Source organism: Bos indicus x Bos taurus, chromosome 22, assembly GCF_003369695.1.
Source record: "Bos indicus x Bos taurus breed Angus x Brahman F1 hybrid chromosome 22, Bos_hybrid_MaternalHap_v2.0, whole genome shotgun sequence".
NCBI classification, from domain to species: domain Eukaryota; kingdom Metazoa; phylum Chordata; class Mammalia; order Artiodactyla; family Bovidae; genus Bos; species Bos indicus x Bos taurus.
The window spans coordinates 45288866-45314894 of NC_040097.1; the positions used below are offsets into that span (position 1 = coordinate 45288866).

Here is a 26029-nt window from a genome sequence, read left to right on the forward strand (position 1 = left end):
TCTAGAAAGATCAACACACAGTCCCTTCCAAGTAATTAGGCTTCTGTGCTCTATCCCTGGTCTCCCTCTTTCCTGTCTTGAACCTGGAAAACACAAAGCAGGGTCAGGGGACAGAAAAGCAGACCCAGCTTCTCCGGCATTGTAGGACTTCAGGCATCTGTCTCCAGCAAACTGCGGGAGAAAGCGCCCATTCACTGTTTCTCTCATTCCTTTTAAGAGTTATTGCATTACTGGGATCCTTAACTGGGGATGTATCATGGATAAAACTGAAAAATCTCTGCCCCTGTAAAGCTTACATCCTAGTGAAAGATTGACAAAAAATAATATAAAGCGTTAGAAGGTGATGAGCACTAAGGAAAAAAGAAGTATGTTAAGGTAAGAGGAACCAGAGATCAAATTGCCAATATCCGCTGGATCATCGAAAAAACAAGAGAGTTCCAGAAAAACATCTATTTCTGCTTTATTGACTATGCCAAAGCCTTTGACTGTGTAGATCACAATAAACTGTGGAAAATTCTGAAAGAGATGGGAATACCAGACCACCTGACCTGCCTCTTGAGAAACCTATATGCAGGTCAGGAAGCAACAGTTAGAACTGGACATGGGACAACAGACTGGTTCCAAATAGGAAAAGGAGTAGTCAAGGCTGTATATTGTCACCCTGTTTATTTAACTTATATGCAGAGTACATCATGAGAAATGCTGGGCTGGAAGAAGCACAAGCTGGAATCAAGATTGCCGGGAGAAATATCAATAACCTCAGATATGCAGATGACACCACCCTTATGGCAGAAGGCAAAGAAGAACTAAAGAGACTCTTGAAAGTGAAAGAGGAGAGTGAAGAAGTTGGCTTAAAGCTCAACATTCAGAAAACGAAGATCATGGCATCTGGTCCCATCACTTCACGGGAAATAGATGGGGAAACAGTGGAAACAGTGTCAGACTGTATTTTGGGGGGCTCCAAAATCACTGCAGATGGTGACTGCAGCCATCAAATTAAAAGACGCTTACTCCTCAGAAGGAAAGTTATGACCAACCTAGATAGCATACTGAAAAGCAGAGACATTACTTTGCCAACAAAGGTTCGTCTGGTCAAGGCTATGGTTTTTCCAGTAGACATGTATGGATGTGAGAGTTGGACTGTGAAGAAAGCTGGGCGCAGAAGAATTGATGCTTTTGAACTGTGGTGTTGGAGAAGACTCTTGAGAGTCCCTTGGAGTGCAAGGAGATCCAACTAGTCCATTCTAAAGGAGATCAGTCCTGGGTGTTCTTTGGAAGGAATGATGCTAAAGCTGAAACTCCAGTACTTTGGCCACCTCATGCAAAGAGTTGACTCATTGGAAAAGACTCTGATGCTGGGAGGGATTGGAGGCAGGAGGAGAAGGGGATGACAGAGGATGAGATGGCTGGATGGCATCACCGACTCGATGGACGTGAGTTTGAGTGAACTCCGGGAGTTGGTGATGGACAGGGAGGCCTGGCGTGCTGCGATTCATGGGGTCGCAAAGAGTCGGACACGACTGAGCTACTGAACTGAACTGAAGGTAAGATGGTGGGATGGACTGGAGAGCAGGTATTAAAGAATAGTTAGAAAGGGCCTCGGTGAGAAGATGGGATTTGATTCCAGGTTCCTGTGAGGGAAGGAAGGAAGGAAATAAATCATCTCCTTAATTAACAAAGAGCTTTGAAAGCAGAGGGAACAAAACCCCAGGGCACAGATCCCGAGGTGGGAGGTGGCAAAGGTGGTAGAGGGTGTCTGGTGAATACAGCAGGGAGACTAACCTAGCTAGGGTGGAGAAAAAAGGGAGAGTAAGAGATTTTCTCCGAGGTAGGGGAAGGCGGGGCTAGGAGGCTATAATCTATAAGATATTTGGCTGTATTGGATATGAAGTTTTAATAATATACTGTATTTGGACTTTTCATTACCTGAAAGTGAATTACAACTAAAATGAGACATTCTTATATTTGAAAGTGACAAGAAAGTTGGACTGTGGACCTTCTGTGCTCACTCAGTCGTGTCCGACTCCTGGCAACCTCCTGGACCACAGCCTGCGAGGCTGCTCTTGTCCATGGAATTTTACAGATAAGAATACTGGAGAAGGTTGCTATTTCCTTCGCCAGGGGATCTTCCCAATCGGTGGCTCGATCCTGCATCTCCTGCGTCTCCTGCATTGACAGGAGAATTCTTTACCACTGAGCCACCAGGGAAGCCCCAGTAAGAGACAGGAAAAGAGGAAAATGTGAAAGGGGCATATTTCTTTAGGGGTCGCCGTTGGACTCTTGGAGTGACAGCCCAGTCCTAGGAGGCCCCGCCTCTCCATTTTGGTCCTGCCCCCGTCCTGCTGGACAGCCCTGCGAGGCCCCGCCTCTCCTACCGTGGGCCCGCCGCCACGCGGAGTGACAGCCCTAAAGGCAACCCTTTTCCTTAGCAGCCTCAGCTCTCATTGCAGGCGACAGCGGGGTTTGGCTCGTCTAGCGTTTCTCTGGGGCAGCCACGTCTCTCCGCCGGGGGTGACTCACCGCAAGGCCCCAGCACCAAGCCCCGCCTACCCCCACCGCGGCCCCGCCCCGCCTGCGCGAGATTGCGTCTCAGCCCCGCCACGCCCGCCACCCGCAGCGCTCAGCGGCGCCCGCCCCGCAGGCCCCAGCCCGCCTCTAGCCCCGAGAGTTGCTCGCCAGGCCTCCGGGACTCGCCGGCTCTCGGGCCCGCCCCCGAAGACGTGGAGCGCTGAGGCGGCGGGTGAGTGGGGTAGGGGGCCGGCGACCCCTGACACTCGGCGGCCAGAGCCCAGGTCTCTGCGGGTCGTTGAGTGTGGGCTGCCGGGTGGCGGCGCGACGCTTCCAGGGACTCCTGGCCGCCACCCTTCCTTCCCGGTGTACCTTCCGGTGCTGGCAATCTGGGAGTGGGGAAATGGGACCGGGAGGGACGCCGAGGTTGGGTATTTTTCGAGTCGGGGGGCGGAGCGGGGAGGAGTGCAGGTGGGAGTGGCATTCGCAGGCTTGGACGCTGCAGAGGGCCAGGGTTGGTCTGAGGTGGAGGGTTCATAGAGGAAATCTGGTGAGGTTGAACTCCGGTGGCTTGTGGAGGCAGGATGCGGGGGCTTGAGGTGTTCCAGACCTATGGGGAATGAGGTGATTCGGGGTGAAGAAGTCGACGAAGCCCAGTGAAGGGCGTTTTGGGGAAGGACCAGCTCACGGGGGCCGGTGATTCACGCTTCCTTGGACAGTCGGAAAGCCTGTGACCCCAGCCAGCTTGTGAGTTCTGCTGTTTCTCACATTGGGGTGATCGAGTTTCCAGGCTTTCAACAGGGACACATCGTGCAGCTTAAATAATAGATGCAAATCAAGGGTAGTGCCTGGGACACCTGAGAGCTGTGACTGGACCAGGTGCTTCTCCTAATTTACCTGGAGCCCTGGCCGCGCCAGCGTTGGTGGGCGCTGTCCTCTGTAAAACCCTATTCCAGCAACCCAGACCGTGTATGGAGGTCCCACCCTTACAGAGTTCAGAGTTGAGGTTGTTTATTCGGACTGAAAAACATCACAAATATTTAAAATATTTTAAATCGTGTATAGAGTTTTAATGTTTAAAAATCGAATCCTGTGGGGTTTTAAAAAAAATTTAAATCTTTCTTTTGTGATTACTTTCCATTTAAAGTTACATGGAGCTAGAGAACTAGATGTTTTCTAACAGCCCATTCTGTGAGTGTGACAGACAATTGTAAATTAACTGTGGAAAGTAGATCGTATCTGTTATGACCAGATATTGCTAAATTGTAGAACTGCAGATGAAGAATGAAATTGAAAAGACCCTAAAATACTGGAAAGGGAAAGAAAAGTCCTGGTAAATTGGAAAGCGTGTGCACTTAAAAAAACAAATCAACAAGCTAAGTGAAACTTTTCTTCATTGTAAAAAAACTCAGAAGATAGAGAAAAGTATAAGGGATGAACATTAAAACTCCATGTTATTTCACCAACTCTGATATTTTGATGCAATTCTTCTTTATTTTTGTTTTTTTTGCATAACTAAACGTTTGGTGGTTTCAACACTAAGTAATGTCTGACTCTTGTGACCCCATGGACCATAGCCCGCCAGGCTCCTCTGCTTTTTGGATTTTCCAGGCAAGAATACTTGAGTGGGTTGCCATTTCCTTCTCCAGGGGATCTTCCCAACCCAGGAACTGAACCCGGGTCTCCTGCACTGCAGGCAGATTCTTTACCGCCTGAGCTACCAGGGAATTCTAAATAACTAAATGTACATATTACATAATTAGGGTCATATTGTTTTACTTTGTGTTTTGGTTTTTTCCTTTTGTATTTTTAGAATTTTCCTGGATCATTGAAAATTCTCCCTGAACATTTTTGTAAATGGTGGTGTGTTCATCAGGTGAATTCATTCTTTTATCACTTAGGAGCGGTTCAGCTGTGTGCCAGGTCTTGTGCTTGGGGAGGAGTTTCATTGTTGCTCTAGGTTCTCAGACATTATTCCAGCCCAAAGAAGCAGAAATCTTGACAGTGTCTGGGGTGCTAAATGTAGACAGACTATTGAGTGCAGCATGTAATCAGGTGTGGGCAGCTGTGACCAGGTCGTCTTTATGGCATCATGTCTCAACTCTCCCACACCTTTCTGTGGAGTCCTGAGGCCGGGAGGTTCCCAGGTATGTACCTCAGGGAATGGGCCTCAGCATCTTCCCTGTGTTGGGGGTGTCCGTATGGAACTCTAGTAAGGGGTGGAGATGTGCGGTGCTCAAGTTCCATTCTCAGATCTGCCCACATCTTAGGTGACTCTGAGGGGCAGCTGCCCTAGGTCTCAAGGGGGACTGTCTCACAATTGCTCTCATAATTAACTACCTGCCGAGGTTTTAGAGGCTGTCTCTAAGTTGTCTTAGACCTCAGGAGCCCTAGGAGGGGTCCTGTCCCTTTTCCTTCTACCACCGGCCTTTAAAATTGCAACTTTCTCCTAGGAAATCTCTCTCATCTTCCAGCTTGATCAGTGTAGCCCTTCAGTTTTCTTTCACGGACATGATCCTGCTCTACTTTATGACTGAAAGTAATTTTGTCATTTTGATCAGAGCTTCTCCTTGAGTCTGACGTAAGGTGATTCCTAAAGACAGCCTTGTCCATTTACTTATTATTATTCTTTGAATTAATGATAATTCCATTGACTTTTCTTCTTTACCCAAACTCAAGAAGAGAAGTAAGGGGTTGTTATTCTTCTTTTTTTTGATCCTTGATAAAATATGTGAACACCCCCCGCCCTCTTGGTTGAATCACGGTGAGTTTCTTTGCGCATGTGCGTTTCGGCCACCATGTGGTCAGGATGTCGCTCTTATAATAGGCAAGTGATTCCAGTAGCTAACATAAAAGCAACCAGGAGCCAGTTCCTTTGTAGGTCTCCTTTAGCCTGTGTGCAATTCAATACATGATAAAGGAGAAAGAGTTTGGGATGGCTGTCTACTGACTCTGTGCCGAGAGTATATGGAACCTAGCTGCTCTGTGTCGTGTAGTTATTCCTGGGTGCTGGCCTGGCCAACTTTCTGGATAAAAGGGGACACTGGCTATGGTAGCAGAAATCATTCTACTCTCTTGTGCCCAGGAAATCTATGTGTTCAGTCATTGCCTGTTTTCAGATTGGCCCCAACAGGAACTGTGAGGCCCTCTGCCATGCCCACACTTAAACCCACCATGTCCCCCCACCTGGTTTTCTGGTTCCACGTACTACTCAAGTGGTAAAGAATCTGCCTGCGATGCAGGCAACCAGGGTTCAGTCCCTGGGTCGGGAAGATCCTCTGGAGAAGGAAATGGCAATCCACTCCAGTACGCTTGCCTGAAGAATTCCATGGACAGAGAAGCCTGGCAGGCTACAGTTTGTGGGGTCTCAAAGAGTTAGACACAACTGAGTGACTAACAACACACACACACACACTAGTCTAGTGTGCATTGTAACGTGAAGCCAGCTCCAATTAAGACCCTCTGGTGAAAGTGGATTGCAGGACTCGGCTTAGCCCTGGCCGCCGTGAGGTTTCTTATTTTTACCACGTTACACTTGATATCCCCTCTGTTGGGCCCGCCCATGTGGAGAGGTGGGTTTGGAGCAGGCCTGGATTGCACTGGTCAGTGAACCACAAGAGTGATGTTGCATGCAGAGCCCAGAGAGGGGCAGGACTGCCTGAGGAGAGAGCATCCACAGGCATGATACTGTGCAGTGATGGAAATTCCCTGAGTAGAGGGCCCGGGAAGGAGGGCACAGGGCTTCGGGGACAGGACCATGGTCATTTAAGAGAGGTTCCTGCCTCTTAGGTCACCCAGCCCATAGGTACGCTGTGGCCCAGTGGGTGGCACATGTGTGAAGCACCTGAAAACAAGCAGTGTTGAAAGATGCTCCAAGAGCATCTTGTGTACCGGAGCCTTGGAGGGGTCAAAGCTTACCAAGCTCCACTGAACTGCTCAGAGCAGAGCCTAAGCAGCACTGGCATTTATGTTAGTCTGTGAGTCTCTTAATGATCGAAAGCATGCGGCTGGCTACACAGCTGTGGTACGGCCACTGCTGTGGTGAGACTATAAACCAATATTATTGGCTAAGTTCATAAAAAGGGGGAAAAAAGGTTCTTTGCATACGGCATGGTATCATTGAAAGAGTGCTGGATTTCAGTCCTCTTTCTGCTACAATGGTTGTATAACTTCAGTCAGTTCAGTTCAGTCACTCAGTCGTGTCCGACTCTTTGCGACCCCATGAATTGAAGCACGCAAGGCCTCCCTGTCCATCACCATGTCCTGGAGTTCACTCAAACTCACGTCCATCGAGTCGGTGATGCCATCCAGCCATCTCATCCTCTGTCGTCCCCTTCTCCTCCTGCCTCCAATCCCTCCCAGCATCAGAGTCTTTTCCAATGAGTCAACTCTTCGCATGAGGTGGCCAAAGTACTGGAGTTTCAGCTTTAGCATCATTCCTTCCAAAGATCACCCAGGGCTGATCCCCTTCAGAATGGACTGGTTGGATCTCCTTGCAGTCCAAGGGACTCTCAAGAGTCTCCTCCAACACCACAGTTCAAAAGCATCAATTCTTCTGCGCCCAGCTTTCTTCACAGTCCAACTTTCACATCCATACATGACCACTGGAAAAACCATAGCCTTGACTAGACAGACCTTTGTTGGCAAAGTAATGTCTCTGCTTTTCAATATGCTATCTAGGTGGGTCATAACTTCCTTCCAGGGAGTAAGCGTCTTTTAATTTCATGGCTGTGATCACCATCTGCAGTGATTTTGGAGCTCCAAAATATAAAGTCTGACACTGTTTCCACTGTTTCCCCATCTATTTCCCATGAAGTGATGGAACCAGATGCCATGATCTTCGTTTTCTGAATGTTGAGCTTTAAGCCAACTTCTTCACTCTCCTCTTTCACTTTCATCAAGAGGCTTTTGAGTTCCTCTTCACTTTCTGCCATAAGGGTGGTGTCATCTGCATATCTGAGGTTATTGATACTTCTCCCTGCAATCTTGATTCCAGCTTGTGCTTCTTCCAGCCCAGTGTTTCTCATGATGTACTCTGCATATAAGTTAAATAAGCAGGGTGGCAATATACAGCCTTGACGTACTCCTTTTCCTATTTGGAACCAGTCTGTTGTTCCATGTCCAGTTCTAACTGTTGCTTCCTGACCTGCATATAGGTTTCTCAAGAGGCAGGTCAGGTAGTCTGGTATTCCCATCTCTTTCAGAATTTTCCACAGTTTATTGTGATCCACACAGTCAAAGGCTTTGGCATAGTCAATAAAGCAGAAATAGATGTTTTTCTGGAACTCTCTTGCTTTTTCGATGATCCAGCAGATATTGGCAGTTTGATCTGTGGTTCCTCTGCCTTTTCTAAAACCAGCTTGAACATCTGGAAGTTCACGGTTCACATATTGCTGAAGCCTGGCTTGGAGAATTTTGAGCATTACTTTACTAGCGTGTGAGATGAGTGCAATTGTGCGGTAGTTTGAGCATTCTTTGGCATTGCCTTTCTTTGGGATTGGAATGAAAACTGACCTTTTCAGTCCTGTGGCCACTGCTGAGTTTTCCAAATTTGCTGGCATATTGAGTGCAGCACTTTCACAGCATCATCTTACAGGATTTGAAATAGCTCAACTGGAATTCCATCACCTCCACTAGCTTTGTTCATAGTGATGCTTTCTAAGGCCCACTTGACTTCACATTCCAGGATGTCTGGCTCTAGGTGAGTGATCACACCGTCATGATTGTCTTGGTTGTGAAGATCTTTTTTGTACAATTCTTCTGTGTATTCTTGCCACCTCTTCTTAATATTTTCTGCTTCTGTTAGGTCCAAACCATTTCTGTCCTTTATTGAGCCCATCTTTGCATGAAATGTTCCCTTGGTATCTCTGATTTTCTTGAAGAGATCTCTAGTCTTTCCCATTCTGTTGTTTTCCTCTATTTCTTTGCATTGATCACTGAGGAAGGCTTTCTTATCTCTTCTTGCTATTCTTTGGAACTCTGCGTTCAGATGCTTATATCTTTCCTTTTCTCCTTTGCTTTTTGCTTCTCTTCTTTTCACAGCTATTTGTAAGGCCTCCCCAGACAGCCATCTTGCTTTTTTGCATTCTTTTCCATGGGGATGGTCTTGATCCCTGTCTCCTGTACAATGTCACGAACCTCATTGCATAGTTCATCAGGCACTCTATCTATCAGATCTAGTCCCTTAAATCTATTTCTCACTTCCACTGTATAATCATAAGGAATTTAATTTAGGTCATACCTGAATGGTCTAGTGGTTTTCCCTACTTTCTTCAATTTGAGTCTAAATTTGGCAATAAGCAGTTCATGATCTGAGCTACAATCAGCTCCCAGTCTCGTTTTTGCTGACTGTATAGACCTTCTCCATCTTTGGCTGCAAAGAATATAATCAGTCTGATTTCGGTGTTGACCATCTGGTGATATCCATGTGTAGAGTCTTCTCTTGGGTTGTTGGAAGAGGGCGTTTGCTATGACCAGTGCGTTCTCTTGGCAAAACTCTATTAGCCTTTGCCCTGTTTCATTCTATATCCCAAGGCCGAATTTGCCTGTTACTCCAGATGTTTCTTGACTTCCTACTTTTGCATTCCAGTCCTCTGTAAAGAAAAGGACATCTTTTTGGGGTGTTAGTTCTAAAAGATCTTGTAGGTCTTCATAGAACCATTCAACTTCAGCTTCTTCAGTGTTACTGGTTGGGGCATAGACTTGGATTACTGTGATATTGAATGGTTTGCCTTGGAAACGAACAGAGATCATTCTGTCGTTTTTGAGATTGCATCCAAGCACTGCATTTCGGACTCTTTTGTTGACCGTGATGGCTACTCCATTTCTTCTAAGGGATTCCTTCCCACAGTAGTAGATATAATGGTCATCTGAGTTAAATTCACCCATTCCAGTCCATTTCAGTTCGCTGATTCCTAGAATGTCGACATTCACTCTTGCCGTCTCCTGTTTGACCACTTCCAATTTGCCTTGATTCATGGACCTGACATTCCAGGTTCCTATGCAATATTGCTCTTTACAGCATCGGACCTTTCTTCCATCACCAGTCACATCCACAGCTGGGTATTGTTTTTGCTTTGGCTCCATCCCTTCATTCTTTCTGGAGTTATTTCTCCACTGATCTCCATATTGGGCCTCTACTGACCTGGGGAGTTCCTCTCAGTATCCTATCATTTTGCCCTTTCATACTGTGCATGGCTTAGTTTCATTGAGCTAGACAAGGCTGTGGTCCATGTGATTAGATTGACTAGTTTTCTGTGAGTATGGTTTGTGTGTCTGCTCTCTAATGCCTCTCGCAATACCTGTCTTACTTGGGTTTCTCTTAACTTGGACGTGGGGTATCTCTTCAGGGCTGCTCCAGCAAAGCGCAGCCACTGCTCCTTACCTTGGACAAGGGGTATCTCCTCACAGCCACCCCTCCTGACCTTGAACACGGAGTAGCTCATCTTGGCCGTCCTGTGCCTGCGCAGCCACTGCTCCTTGGACGTGGAGTTGCGCCTCTTGGCATGTGTAACTTCAGGTTTTATTAACGTGAAATAGTGTGTGGTCTTGGAACCAGTTGATCCCTAAGGCTCCTTTTGCTCTAAAAATTCTATCCTAGTCCAGCTTCTGCAGTGGTTTTGCCAGTCTCCTGAATAGGTAACAAGTTCTTTCAGTTTATATGCTTTTGCTGCTGCTGAGTAATTTCAGTCGTGTCCAACTCTATGCAGCCCCATAGACAGCAGCCCACCAGGCTCCCCCATCCCTGGGATTCTCCAGGCAAGAACACTGGAGTGGGTTGCCATTTCCTTCGCCAATGCATGAAAGTGAAAACTGAAAGTGAAGTCGCTCAGTCGTGTCCGACCCTCAGTGACCCCATGGACTGCAGCCTTCCAGGCTCCTCCATCCATGGGATTTTCCAGGCAAGAGTACTGGAGTGGGGTGCCATTGCCTTCTCCGTTATATGCTTTTACCCAAAACTAAACAAAAGAATCTTTTGAAGCTTGGCAACTTCTTGTGTTCAAAGTTAATATGTTTTTAATTTTAGGAGTAAAGCAAAATATTATATTGCATATGTCATTTTAGAAGTATGTTTTGGTCATTACTGCAGTGTATATTTTCCACCTGTTATTGAAAAGTTGAGTCTTCTGTTTTATAAACATAGAAGGTATTTGTTTCTAATCATAAGAAATACGTGCTCACTAAAATTCAAATTAGGAAGAAAAATGTAAAGAAAATAAAAATTATCATGGATCCTACTACCTGGAAATGGCAAGGAAAAATATATCTGCCTAATCATTGATGGAATTTTTATTAAGTGCACATACCCACCTGTGACTAACACAAGTGTGTATAATACACAAGTCTGTCATATGTGATGAGTAGGTATATATACACACTTGTGGTTAAGGCTGTGAGCTCTGGCATCAGGCTGTCTGGTTTTGAAGCCCAGTTCCCCTCTTTGCAACTGTGATGTGGACTGTTTTACTTCTATCACCTCAGTTTTCTCATCTGTAAAGTGAAAACATTGAAATTCCTTCTTCACGAGGTTGGTGTGAGACTCTTGTGTGCTTAGTCGCTCAGTCGTGGCCGACTCTATGTGACCCATGGTCTGTAGCTCGCCAGGCTCCTCTGTCCATGGGAATTCTTCAGGCAAGAATACCAGAGTGGGTTGCCATGTCCTCCTTCAGGGGATCCTCCCAACCCAGAGGTCGAACCCAGGTCTCCCACATTGCAGGCAGATTCTTTACTGACTGAGCCAAAAAATGTATAGTCTTGGGGAATTCCCTGGTGATCCAGTGTTTAGGACTTTGAGCTTCTACTGTAGGGGCCATGGGTTCATTCCTGGTCAGGAAGCTTTAGGTTCCTGCATGCAGAGCAGCACAGCCAAAAAAGAAAAAAGAAAAAGAAAAACATAGCCCAGTGCTTTGAATGCAGTAGCTAGTGTTGTCATTTTACAATTATGGTGGATTATATATATTCATAAATGGGGTCACACTCTGCATTTTTACCTTATAGTGTGTTATAAAACATTCTCATGTTAATGGAGTTGGATCTGTATCCTGGTATTAATGATTCTGTTGTATAATAGACTTTATTTAGCCGCTCTCCTGTTTGACAATTATAGGAAAGATAGAAAAAAGACTTGTAATGAACTTCTTTTGTGTACATTTTTTATTATAGTTTTGGTATAAATTCCTGAATATTCATTAGGAGGACTGATGCTGAAGCTCCAATACTTTGGCCACCTGATGTGAAGGAGCCAACTCTTTGGAAAAGACCCTGATGCTGGGAAAAATTGAAGGCAAAAGGAGAAGGGGGCCATGGGGGAAGAGATGGTTGGATGGCATCATTGACTCAGTGGGCATGAAATTGAGCAAACTCCCGGACATAGTGAAGGACAGGGAAGCCTGGAGTGATCTGAGTCGGACATGACTGAACAACTGGACAACAACATAAATTCCTAGAACTGGCAATGTTCTCTTGAATGGTGTATTGAATACCATTTTTCAGATTGCTGCTGTTCTTTATGGGAAGGTGGAATTAACATCTGACAGCAATATGTGAAAATGCCAACTTTTCTGCTCTTGTGCCAGACCATCTGGGTTCTGTCCACCTTTCAACAAATCTGAAAAGGGAAAACATCTCATTGTTACTTTGCATTCTTTTCTTAGTAACTTTGAACATCTTTTCAAGTGTGTTGTCCTCTTTATTTCTTCTTTGTGACTTGTCATTTCAGTTTTTCTTGTATTTTCCTGTTGTTGATTTGTAAGAATTCTTTGTATATCAGAGATTGTGACATTTTGTCTGTAACATATGGGACATCTTTTTAAGGTTAAGGTCATGCTTGGAGACTGAAAGGAACAAGTATTCATTGTGAATTTCTAGATAGAGCTCATATGCTTCTTGAGAACTGAAACCTGCCTCTAGTTTCTCAGAAAGATTGTTTTATGACCTGTTGATTGTGAATAATTCTCACTCACTTTGGTGGTGCTTTAGTCACTGTGTCCTACTCTTGTGACCCCATGGGCTGTAGCCTACCAGGCCAGTCTGTCCATGGGATTCTCCAGGCAAGAATACTGGAGTGGGTTGCCATTTCTTTCACTTACATTAGGCAGTGCATAAAGGCAGCCAAGCTTTGACCTTTGATGCCTGTGCACATATGTCCTGTTGAGCCCTTCCTTTACTGTCACATTATCCTCACCATTCCTTCCATCTTTGCTGTTTGCTCATATACAGCCATTCTTCCCATGTCCCTGGTTAGAAACCATGGAGTCATCTGTGTATCTTCTCCAAGTTGAAGGCTTTCTAGTTCTCAGGCTCCCTTCCCAGAAAGTCATTTTGCCTCCTCAGTTTGCCCCTGTCCCTCCGGTTATTGGCCAATAAGTTCTTTCACGTTTTCCATAAGCTGCAATAGAAAAACCCAAATGAACTTTTTGGTCAACCCAGCACCAAGTCTGTGTGTTAGAATGATTTGATGTATCCTCGCTTCTCAAAAGTAAGATGTCGACCTTATTTACTTTTGTACCTTTAGACTCCATCATGACCTGGCCCATAGTCACCCCATGATTAATGTTTGTTGTATTTGATATTTCCATGTAAAAGATGATGATGGTAAGCTTCTATAGTCTATTGGTAGATTAACCTTTTCCCAAACTTTTTGTTATGAGGAATTTAAGAGGTTCAAAGGAATTGAAAGCATACCAGGACAAAAGCCGCCTAAATGTACCAGTTGGGATTTATATCACCCTGGCACATAGTCCTCTGCTCAAAAACCTCCAGTGACTTCTTACTGACTGTTGAGTCAGATGTAAATGGCAGCAGACTTTCCCATATGGTTGCAGCTCACAAACAGGTTATCACCCTGCTCTGGTCAGGACTTTACCCTCACTTCATTGACTTTACACGTGTTGTTCCCTGCATAGAACATGCTTCCCTCTTTGCTGGACCATTTACTTTTGTGTATGAGGTATTCTGAGTTCCCATAGCTCTAATTGCTAACTCTTTTGTCATTCTATATAATTCCTTACCACATTATTAGCTATTTGAAGGTGAGAACTCAGTCCTATTTTGACTTGGCAGTCTAGCCTGCTGACTCTCATTTGGCTGATACCTGGAAATAGCATTCCTGGTGTATTTGTAGTATAATTTACATCCAGCATTAATTTATAATGCCTGTGTTGCCCCAAACAAAACTTATGCTCTGTTAGTGAAAAACAAAAGCTTATGAGTCCAGGCCAGTCTTGGTCTGTTTAATCAGCTTGCTGCAAGACCGTGAGTTCCCCCAAAGAAAGGAAAGATGCCCTGTATTGTTGGTCACACCTTCTGTGATTGTACCCAATAATTGATTTGCACTTGTGCTTTGGAGTCATTAAAACTTCCATTAAGTACAAAGTTAGAATAAAGGAGTCCAAAGTCTGAAAAGTGCCCCTGATGAGAATCACTGAGTTAGAGAGATTGACATGAGAAACACTTTAAAGGGAGGTCGTTAGGCCTTAGTGACTGATACCATCAGTGGGTCTCCAGATTGACTGTGACAATTTTCAGGCTTGGTAACAGAGATAAAGATGATACCTCTGAGAAAGTTAAGGACACTGGGAGGGGCAGCTGGTGCTGGGGACATAGACTGCATACTGCAACATGAAACTGGAGTGTGTCAGCTCCCTGCTCATAATGAATTGGTGACTTCTGTTGTATGTTGACAAGGCGCAGTTGCTTTGTAATAGTCAGGAGCCATCATTAGGTACCGGTCCATTCCCATCCTCCTTCCCCTAAAACAGAGTTCATGCTCCAGCCATAACTAATCACTTCTATTTCTCTGAGTCTCTTGGCTATTTTTCATCATTATTTTGTAGGGGGCACTCTATTTCCTCTACCTGGAATGCCATCCATTGTCCACCTGGCAAACTCTCGTTCAACTTTCTAAGTCCTGTTCAGGTCCGTCACACCGTCTGTAAATACTTTCTTAGTTCTCTTGTGAGAGTACCTTTTACACTGTTATGCCATCACTTACCTGAATGTCCCCTCCACCATATTCTGATCTGCTTACAGACAAGGGTGTTGTTCCCTTGTTTTTGTACAGGGCCTGGCCCCCACAGGTGCTGTGAACCATTGGGTGAGCCTGGCATGTAACCCATCTGGATCATGGGAAAATTCCTTTTGTCTAAGAAGCCAGACTTGTGGTGAATTGTGGTTAATTTTCATTAAGAGAAAATACAGATATAGTCTATATTTGTTTTTTTCCGTGAGAACCCATGTTTACTTCTTATTTTCAGCAGGTTTGTCAAAAGATGAAAGTGACCTTATCTGCTCTGGATACTCATGAGAGTTCTTTCACGCCTTTGGTCGTCATAGAACTTGCTCAGGATGTCAAGGAAGAAACCAAAGAATGGCTGAAAAACCGAATCATCACTAAAAAGAAAGATGGAGGTGAGCAAAATAAATATTACTCCGATTTAGTCATGCCCACTTGAATAAAACTGCATTTACAAACGTGTTTCACAGTTTTCTGGTTGATCTATTTTTAAAATTCATGGTCATTTCTTTGCTCTTTGTTCTATACCTAGGACTTGAAAGGAGGTCTTTTTTTTTTTTTTTTTATTCTTTTTTTTTTAATTTATTTTATTTTATTTTTAAACTTTACATAATTGTATTAGTTTTGCTAAATATCAAAATGAATCCGCCACAGGCATACATGTGTTCCCCATCCTGAACCCTCCTCCCTCCTCTCTCCCCACACCATCCCTCTGGGTCGTCCCAGTGCACCAGCCCCAAGCATCCAGTATCGCGCATCGAACCTGGACTGGCAACTCGTTTCTTACATGATATTCTACATGTTTCAATGTCACTCTCCCAAATCTTCCCACCCTCTCCCTCTCCCACAGAGTCCATAAGACTGTTCTATACATCAGTGTCTCTTTTGCTGTCTCGTACACCAGGTTATTGTTACCATCTTTCTAAATTCCATATATATGCGTTAGTATACTGTATTTATGTTTTTCCTTCTGGCTTACTTCACTCTGTATAATAGGCTCCAGTTTCATCCATCTCATTAGAACTGATTCAAATGTATTCTTTTTAATGGCTGAGTAATACTCCATTGTGTATATGTACCACCGCTTTCTTATCCATTCATCTGCTGATGGACATCTAGGTTGCTTCCATGTCCTGGCTATTATAAACAGTGCTGCGATGAACATTGGGGTACACGTGTCTCTTTCCCTTCTGGTTTCCTCAGTGTGTATGCCCAGCAGTGGGATTGCTGGATCATAAGGCAGTTCTATTTCCAGTTTTTTAAGGAATCTCCACACTGTTCTCCATAGTGGCTGTACTAGTTTGCATTCCCACCAACAGTGTAAGAGGGTTCCCTTTTCTCCGCACCCTCTCCAGCATTTATTGCTTGTAGACTTTTGGATCGCAGCCATTCTGACTGGCGTGAAATGGTACCTCATAGTGGTTTTGATTTGCATTTCTCTGATAATGAGTGATGTTGAGCATCTTTTCATGTGTTTGTTAGCCATCTGTATGTCTTCTTTGGAGAAATGTCTATTTAGTTCTTTGGCCCATTTTTTGATTGGGTCATTTATTTTTCTGGAGTTGAGCTGTAGGAGTTGCTTGTATATTTTTGAGATCAGTTGTTTGTCAGTTGCTTCATTTGCTATTATTTTCTCCCATTCTGAAGGCTGCCTTTTCACCTTGCTAATAGTTTCCTTTGATGTGCAGAAGCTTTTAAGGTTAATTAGGTCCCATTTGTTTATTTTTGCTTTTGTTTCCAATATTCTGGGAGGTGGGTCATAGAGGATCCTGCTGTGATGTATGTCAGAGAGTGTTTTGCCTATGTTCTCCTCTAGGAGTTTTATAGTTTCTGGTCTTACGTTTAGATCTTTAATCCATTTTGAATTTATTTTTGTGTATGGTGTTAGAAAGTGGTCTAGTTTCATTCTTTTACAAGTGGTTGACCAGATTTCCCAGCACCACTTGTTAAAGAGATTGTCTTTAATCCATTGTATATTCTTGCCTCCTTTGTCAAAGATAAGGTGTCCATATGTGCGTGGATTTATCTCTGGGCTTTCTATTTTATTCCATTGATCAATATTTCTGTCTTTGTGCCAGTACCATACTGTCTTGATAACTGTGGCTTTGTAGTAGAGCCTGAAGTCAGGTAGGTTGATTCCTCCAGTTCCATTCTTCTTTCTCAAGATCGCTTTGGCTATTCGAGGTCTTTTGTATTTCCATACAAATTGTGAAATTATTTGTTCTAGCTCTGTGAAGAATACCATTGGTAGCTTGATAGGGATTGCATTGAATCTATAATTTGCTTTGGGTAGTATACTCATTTTCACTATATTGATTCTTCCAATCCATGAACATGGTATATTTCTCCATCTATTAGTGTCCTCTTTGATTTCTTTCACCAGTGTTTCATAGTTTTCTATATATAGGTCTTTAGTTTCTTTAGGTAGATATATTCCTAAGTATTTTATTCTTTCCGTTGCAATGGTGAATGGAATTGTTTCCTTAATTTCTCTCTCTGTTTTCTCATTATTAGTGTATAGGAACGCAAGGGATTTCTGTGTGTTGATTTTATATCCTGCAACTTTACTATAGTCATTGATTAGTTCTAGTAATTTTCTGGTGGAGTCTTTAGGGTTTTCTATGTAGAGGATCATGTCATCTGCAAATAGTGAGAGTTTTACTTCTTCTTTTCCAATTTGGATTCCTTTTATTTCTTTTTCTGCTCTGATTGCTGTGGCCAAAACTTCCAAAACTATGTTGAATAGTAATGGTGAAAGTGGGCACCCTTGTCTTGTTCCTGACTTTAGAGGAAATGCTTTCAATTTTTCACCATTGAGGATAATGTTTGCTGTGGGTTTGTCATATATAGCTTTTATTATGTTGAGGTATGTTCCTTCTATTCCTGCTTTCTGGAGAGTTTTTATCATAAATGGATGTTTAATTTTGTCAAAGGCTTTCTCTGCATCTATTGAGATAATCATATGGTTTTTATTTTTCAATTTGTTAATGTGGTGTATTACATTGATTGATTTGCGGATATTGAAGAATCCTTGCATCCCTGGGATAAAGCCCACTTGATCATGGTGTATGATCTTTTTAATGTGTTGTTGGATTCTGATTGCTAGAATTTTGTTAAGGATTTTTGCATCTATGTTCATCAGTGATATTGGCCTGTAGTTTTCTTTTTTTGTGGCATCTTTGTCAGGTTTTGGTATTAGGGTGATGGTGGCCTCATAGAATGAGTTTGGAAGTTTACCTTCCTCTGCAATTTTCTGGAAGAGTTTGAGCAGGATAGGTGTCAGCTCTTCTCTAAATTTTTGGTAGAATTCAGCTGTGAAGCCGTCTGGACCGGGGCTTTTGTTTGCTGGAAGATTTTTGATTACAGTTTCAATTTCCATGCTTGTGATGGGTCTGTTAAGATTTTCTATTTCTTCCTGGTCGAGTTTTGGAAAGTTGTACTTTTGTAAGAATTTGTCCATTTCTTCCACGTTGTCCATTTTATTGGCATATAATTGTTGATAGTAGTCTCTTATGATCCTTTGTATTTCTGTGTTGTCTGTTGTGATCTCTCCATTTTCGTTTCTAATTTTGTTGATTTGATTTTTCTCCCTTTGTTTCTTGATGAGTCTGGCTAATGGTTTGTCAATTTTATTTATCCTTTCAAAGAACCAGCTTTTGGTTTTGTTGATTTTTGCTATGGTCTCTTTTGTTTCTTTTGCATTTATTTCTGCTCTAATTTTTAAGATTTCTTTCCTTCTACTAACCCTGGGGCTCTTCATTTCTTCCTTTTCTAGTTGCTTTAGGTGTAGAGTTAGGTTATTTATTTGACTTTTTTCTTGTTTCTTGAGGTGTGCCTGTATTGCTATGAACTTACCCCTTAGGACTGCTTTTACCGTGTCCCACAGGTTTTGGGTTGTTGTGTTTTCATTTTCATTAGTTTCTATGCAAATTTTGATTTCTTTTTTGATTTCTTCTGTGATTTGTTGGTTATTCAGCAGCGTGTTGTTCAGCCTCCATATGTTGGAATTTTTAATAGTTTTTCTCCTGTAATTGAGATCTAATCTTACTGCATTGTTGTCAGAAAAAATGCTTGGGATGATTTCTATTTTTTTGAATTTACCAAGGCTAGCTTTATGGCCCAGGATGTGATCTATCCTGGAGAAGGTTCCATGTGCGCTTGAGAAAAATGTGAAATTCATTGTTTTGGGATGAAATGTCCTATAGATATCAATTAGGTCTAACTGGTCTATTGTATCGTTTAAAGTTTGTGTTTCCTTGTTAATTTTCTGTTTAGTTGATCTATCCATAGGTGTAAGTGGGGTATTAAAGTCTCCCACTATTATTGTGTTATTGTTAATTTCTCCTTTCATACTTGTTAGCATTTGTCTTACGTACTGTGGTGCTCCCGTGTTGGGTGCATATATATTTATAATTGTTATATCTTCTTCTTGGATTGATCCTTTGATCATTATGTAGTGACCTTCTTTGTCTCTTTTCACAGCCTTTGTTTTAAAGTCTATTTTATCTGATATGAGTATTGCTACTCCTGCTTTCTTTTGGTCCCTATTTGCATGGAAAATCTTTTTCCAGCCCTTCACTTTCAGTCTGTACGTGTCCCCTGTTTTGAGGTGGGTCTCTTGTAGACAACATATGTAGGGGTCTTGTTTTTGTATCCATTCAGCCAGTCTTTGTCTTTTGGTTGGGGCATTCAACCCATTTACGTTTAAGGTAATTACTGATAAGTATGATCCCGTTGCCATTTACTTTATTGTTTTGGGTTCGAGTTTATACACTGTTTTTGTGTTTCCTGTCTAGAGAATATCCTTTAGTATTTGTTGGAGAGCTGGTTTGGTGGTGCAGAATTCTCTCAGCTTTTGCTTGTCTGAAAGGGTTTTGATTTCTCCTTCATACTTGAATGAGATCCTTGCTGGATACAATAATCTGGGCTGTAGGTTATTTTCTTTCGTCATTTTAAGTATGTCTTGCCATTCCCTCCTGGCTTGAAGAGTTTCTATTAAAAGATCAGCTGTTATCCTTATGGGAATTCCCTTGTGTGTTATTTGTTGTTTTTCCCTTGCTGCTTTTAATATTTGTTCTTTGTGTTTGATCTTTGTTAATTTGATTAATATGTGTCTTGGGGTGTTTCTCCTTGGGTTTATCCTGTTTGGGACTCTCTGGGTTTCTTGGACTTGGGTGATTATTTCCTTCCCCATTTTAGGGAAGTTTTCCACTATTATCTCCTCAAGTATTTTCTCATGGTCTTTCTTTTTGTCTTCTTCTTCTGGAACCCCTATTATTCAAATGTTGTAGCGTTTAATATTGTCCTGGAGGTCTCTGAGATTGTCCTCATTTCTTTTAATTCGTTTTTCTTTTATCCTCTCTGATTCATTTATTTCTACCATTCTATTTCTAATTCACTAATCCTATCTTCTGCCTCTGTTATTCTACTATTTGTTGCCTCCAGAGTGTTTTTAATTTCATTTATTGCATTATTCATTATATATTGACTCTTTTTTATTTCTTCTAGGTCCTTGTTAAACCTTTCTTGCATCTTCTCAATCCTTGTCTCCAGGCTATTTATCTGTGATTCCATTTTAGTTTCAAGATTTTGGATCAATTTCACTATCATTGTTCGGAATTCTTTATCAGGTAGATTCCCTATCTCTTCCTCTTTTGTTTGGTTTGGTGGGCATTTATCCTGTTCCCTTATCTGCTGAGTATTCCTCTGTCTCTTCATCTTGTTTAAATTGCTGAGTTGGGGGTGTCCTTTCTGTATTCTGGCAGTTTGTGGAGTTCTCTTTATTGTGGCGTTTCCTCACTGTGTGTGGGTTTGTACAGGTGGCTTGTCAAGGTTTCCTGGTTAGGGAAGCTTGTGTCGGTGTTCTGGTGGGTGGAGCTGTATTTCTTCTCTCTGGAGTGCAATGAAATGTCCAGTAGTGAGTTATGAGATGTCTATAGTTTTGGGGTGACTTTGGGCAGCCTGTATCTTGAAACTCAGGGCTGTGTTCCTTTGTTGCTGGAGAATTTGCTTGGTATGTCTTGCCCTGGAACTTATTGGCCCTTGTGTGGTGCTTGGTTTCAGTGTCGGTATGGAGGCATTTGATGAGCTCCTGTCAATTAATGTTCCTTGGAGTCAGGAGTTCCCTGGAGTCAGGGTTTGGACTTAAGTCTCCTGCTTCTGGTTATCAGTCTTATTTTTACAGTAGTTTCAAAACTTCTCCTTCTATACAGCACCATTGATAAAACATCTACATTAAAGATGAAAAGTTTCTCTACGATGAGGGTCACTCAGAGAGGTTCACAGGGTTACATGGAGAAGAGAAGAGGGAGGAGGGAGTTAGAGGTGACCCAAATGAGATGAGGTGAATCAATAATGGAGAGAGTGGGCTAGCCAGTAGTCACTTCCTTATGTGCACTCCACAACTGGACCACTCAGAGATGTTCACGGAGTTATACAGAGAAGAGAAGGAGGAGGAAGGTGACAGAGGTGGCCAGAAGGATAAAAGGGGGGAATGAAAAGGAGGGAGACAGATCCAGCCAGTAATCAGTTCCCTAAGTATTCTCCACCGTCTGGAACACACAGAAATTCACAGAGTTGGGTAGAGTAGAGGGGTTAGGGAGGAGACACAGGCGACCTGGTGGAGAAAAAGGAGAGTCTAAAGGGAGAGAGAGCAGTCAAGCCAGTATTCTTGCTCCCTAGTGAAAAATGGGTCCTGAAGATTGGGTTCTTAAAGGTACAAAATTGGTAACAAATACATAAAAGCAAAAATTAAAAATCTAGAGTAGAGTTTGGAATTTCAAAAATACGATGTTAAAGAAAAGAAGAAGGAAAAGAAAGAGAGAGAAAACGAACAAACAAAAACAAACAGGGTCGCGAAAATTGTAAAGAAAGTACAGGTACAAAATTGATAACTAATACCAAAAAGCAAAAATTAAAAATCTAGAGTAGAGTTTGGAATTTCAAAAATACAATGTTAAAAAAAAAAAGAAGAAGAAGAAGAAAATTAAAGAGAGAAAACAAACAAAAACAAACAATGTCACAAAAATTATAAAGAAAATACAGGTACAAAATCGATATTATTCAGATATACAATGTTATATAGAAGAAGAAGAGAAAGAAACAGAGAAGAAGAAAAAAAGAAGTCACAGAAATTATATAAAAAAAAAACTATAGGTACAAAATTGATAACAAATACCAAAAAGCGAAAATTAAAAATCTAGAGTAGAGTTTGGAATTTCAAAAATACAATGTTAAAGAAAAGAAGGAAAAAAAAAACAAAAACAAGGTCAAAAAATTATGAAATATATATATATGAAGTTTGCTGAAGAAGAAAAAAATAGGGTCTTTTTTTTTTTTTTTTTGCAAAGTAATAGGTTATAAAAGTGAAAATTAAAGGAACAATAGAGGACTTAAAAAAAATTTTTTTTAATTAAAAAAAAAGAAAGAATGATCGTAAAAATAATAAAAATATATCTAGGACTTTCTTGGTGTTGTTGTGGGTTCAGTTCATTTTTGGCTAGTTCCTTGGTCAGACTTATATTTCTCAAGATCTATAGGCCCCTTCCTATGTAGTCTGTAGTGACCACAGGGTTTTGGTCTATTGCCTGTAGCTTCCAAGGCGTTTCCCTCTGTTATATCTTCTTCTGTTTGCTAGTCTCTTCAGTATCTGGTTTCCGCCCTGACACAAAGGGGATGGTGGAGGACACTTTTTTTTTTTTTTTTTTTAGGCTTACTTGTTCAGTTGCGCTGTGGGGAGGGAGGGAAGAATGCTGCAAACAAATAACACTGGCGTGGGCTCGCAGTGCCTCAGCCACCCTGGGTCTGCCCCCGCTCATGGCGCATGTAGCCACCCTGCCCACACTGCTGGGGCTCTAGGTTGTTCCGCTGGGAACAATCCGAGGCCGGCCCTGGGTTGCCTGCACCTCTCAGGTCCAAGCCGCTCAGGTTCAGGCACTCGGGTAGTCCTCAGAGGCGCAGACTCAGTTGGGCCTGCGTTTTGTGCTCTTCCCAGGTCCGAGCAGCTCAGGTGATGAGGTGTTTGGCGAGCGCCAATGCTGCGACTTAACGCCTCCCCGCCACTCGGTTATCTGGGTGTAAAACCGGCGCACCTTCTCAGGCAGATGTTGACCGTCCAGACCCCCAAGAAGTTTTAGTTAGCAAAGAAGCCTGCTTACAGTTTTATAGATAATGTCTCTCTGGGGCTGCGATTGCCCCCTTCCGGCTCTGGCTGCCTGTCACCGGAGGGGGAAGGTCTGCAGCCGGCTATCTCTGTTCAGTCCTTTGTTCCGTGCGTGGGCCTGGCGGTCTTAGGTTAGGACTGGCTTTTCGCGTGGTAGATATCCCACAGTCTGGTTTGCCAGCCCAAATTATTTCACTCAGATAGCGCTCAGGGTATTCAAGCCAGATTCTTACTCTCAGCGATGCAGCCCGCGCCGCGCCTCCCTACCCAGCCCCTGCTTGCTAATGGCGGATGCAGGCCTCTGCGCTGCTTCTCCGCTGGGGGAGTTACCGTAGGGCTCTCAATCTGCGCGTTTTAATTGTTTATTTATTTTTTCCTCCCTGTTATGTTGCCCTCTGTGCTTCCAAAGCTCGGCACAGATTCGGCAGTGAGAAAGTTTCCTGGTGTTTGGAAACTTCTCTCTTTTTAAGATTCCCTTCCCGGGATGGAGCTCCGTCCCTCCCTCTTTTGTCTCTTTTTTTTCCTTTAATGTTTTTTCCTACCTCCTTTCGAAGAGTTGGGTTGCTTTTCTGGGTGCCTGATGTCCTCTGCCGGCATTCAGAAGTTGTTTTGTGGAATTTACTCGACGTTTAAATGCTCTTTTGATGAATTTGTGGGGGAGAAAGTGTTCTCCCCGTCCTACTCCTCTGCCATCTTGGCTCCTCCACCCTTGAAAGGAGGTCTTAAGTCAACGTTAGGTTGTAAGTCTCTCTTAGACCATAAACACCCTGAGTGATTTTGTTCACAGCTGTAAACTCTGTGCCTGTGTACAGTACCTGGTGCATAGTAGGTACTTAATAAATTTGTCAAATGTATGATTGTCTTTGAGTATTCTTTGTGTGTTGGTTATGATGCTAAGAGGAACAGAAACATGTCTCTGCCAGCAAAGATATTACTGTCAGGGTAAGGAGACTGAATGCTAGATCCAGGAAGTCAAAGGAATAGGCAAAAAGCTAATGAAAAAGCTGTTACAAAATAACGCATGATACTTAAAAATGAGTCTCGTATGTGTACTTGCTATGAAAGTCAAGGGAAGGAAGAAGTGATGCTTGGTGATGCTTTTCAGGGTGCTAAGGGATGACTTCATGGAAGAAACCAAAGTTTAACCCTCAGCTCTGGCAAAAAGGGGGCTGGACCTGGGAAAGAGGTGGAGCAGACGCTTTGTTGTCATTGTTCATTCGCCAAGTTGTGTCTCAGTGACCCCGTGAACTGCAGCATGCCCCGCTTCCCTGTCCTTCACCATCTCCCTGAGTCTGCTCAAACTCATGTCCATCGAGTCAGTGATGCCATCCAACCATCTCATCCTCTGTCGTCCCCTTCTCTTGCCCTCAATCTTTCCCAGCATCAAGGTCTTTTCCTGTGAATCGTCTCTTCACATCAGGTGGCCCGAGTATTGGAGCTTCAGCCTTAGCATCAGTCCTTCATCAGATACTTCATAAAACTACAGAAAACACCCCCTAAAAGTGTCCAGGAGGTATATACCTCTGAATAAAAGGAGTTCTAGAAAGGAAACAGAGAAAAAGGAGAGGAAGAAATCGTCAAAGAAAAACTCAGGACTGGTGTACGCTTTTTCAGATTGAATGGGCCCATGCAGTGCCCAGACTGGCTGAAACTGGTGTATATGATTGGAATGTTTCAGAATCCTGGGGACAGGAAGACACTATGGACTTCCAAAAAAAGAAGCTAGGTCAGGAACACTGGAAGCTAGAAGGCAGTGAAGGAATATCTTCATTTCTGAAGGAAAATGGTTTCAGTCTAGAATTCTGAACTCACCCAGCTGCCAACAACGTGTGAGGGTAAAGATAAGATCTCTGAAAAGATGTTGTCAGACTCTTTCTCATGACAGTGTATTGAGGGAAGACTTAATCAGTTAGCTTGGGGGATTGAATTATCAATAAGTATATTAAGCACATTATGAAACAAGCTAGATACCGACTTTTGGGAAAATGGTAAGTTGTAGGAAAGGAAAATCATAACACATTGTAAGGCTCAACTATAATGTATGTAGCCATAATAATGAAAGTACTGTTGATGGAATGAAAAGGATGATATAATGATACTGTGAGAATGGTGGGTAGAAATGAGGGAGGTGGGTTGGAAAGAGAGTTTAATCCTCATTTTCCAAAGTTAAAAAAAAAAAGCTCTAAAAGCATGTTGTCTGGTGACATGAAAACAAACCCTAAAGGAATCACATGAACAAATCATTGCTTCACGGGTGGGGGATTGCAATGAGAGAGTGCTCTTTTTCAGAACAACATTCATGGTTCTCTTCATGGTTCTCCATGAAGGTTATAGCAGTTTTTGTTCCCCTAGCCATGTCTAAGAGTACCTTCCCTACATGCTGTGTCGTTTGGGTCTTTCAAGCAAGAGATGCCAAGTGGGATTTAATGCACAGGAGGTTTGTAGAGAGGATCATCTGTAGAAAGATAAAGTAGGAAGGAGCAGGCTTAGACAATGATAGCCTTCTGACTTTGGTGCGTGTCTGAAGCTTGTGAAAGGAGAGAGGGAAGGAAGGAGACTTGGATAGGAAAAGCCTCAGACTATAGCATGGTTCTGAGAACATATTAGCCAGGCTCAGCATTGCACAATGGCTTCATTCCACTGTCCTGGGGGGTTCAGCCCATGGCCTAGGTGTGGGGGTGCAGCAGCCAAAGGGGGACAAGCAGATGGCTATCGGTCAGCTCTGCTTCTCACAGCAAATTCTTTGGAGGGGAGATCTGGGTGGAGTGGAGCACTTTCATGGCTAACACCCCCACCATCTATTTTTTCAATCTGACTTGATTTTTGTAGTGTGAGAAGTGAAAAATAACATATTGGTGGTGTTGTGCATTTATCTTAATATGGATGACATTAAGGATTTTCTGTTTAAGAGCCATTTGTGTTTTCTTTAAATTGAACAGATCTTTTATTTGTTTTTTAATTAAAGCCTTAAACGCCTCTGTTGTAAAGTACCTAAATAATAATGCCATAGCAAGTTAACCTTACTAACCCCCTGGGTAAGTAAAATATAAATTCTGCTCATTATCCTGTTCCATCTGATTGGTATTTTTATAACTCCTGTCAACACTTCATACAGGATAAATAGTAAAGATATAAACATACCTTAAAAAGTCTGATGTAGATAGAAATTAAAAATTAGGAAAAATTCCTTTTTCTACAATCTTTTAAGTGAAATAATTACATATACAGTATCAAGTAACAATATCTGCTTTAAACCTAATTGAATGTATTAATATTTATGGGAAAAATCATTGAAAAATTATTTCACTCTTTATTATTCAGTATTTAACATTCACACAATCTGTAAT

General features: G+C 42.6%; 1 protein-coding gene across 4 annotated transcripts in view; it reads left to right on the forward strand.

The window, feature by feature from the left end:
• The first annotated feature begins 2415 nt into the window (after positions 1-2415).
• Positions 2416-26029, forward strand: part of ANO10 (anoctamin 10) — a 228247-nt gene continuing 204633 nt past the window's right edge. For 2 of the 4 annotated variants that reach the window (XM_027522173.1, XM_027522172.1), the window contains exons 1-2: positions 2603-2740; positions 14763-14916. In XM_027522173.1, coding sequence (XP_027377974.1) covers positions 14778-14916 — 139 coding nt within the window. In that variant the 5' untranslated portion in view covers positions 2603-2740; positions 14763-14777. Of the gene's footprint in view, positions 2741-14762; positions 14917-26029 lie in introns of all 4 variants that reach the window. The other 2 variants (XM_027522171.1, XM_027522170.1) reach the window with 2 other exon arrangements.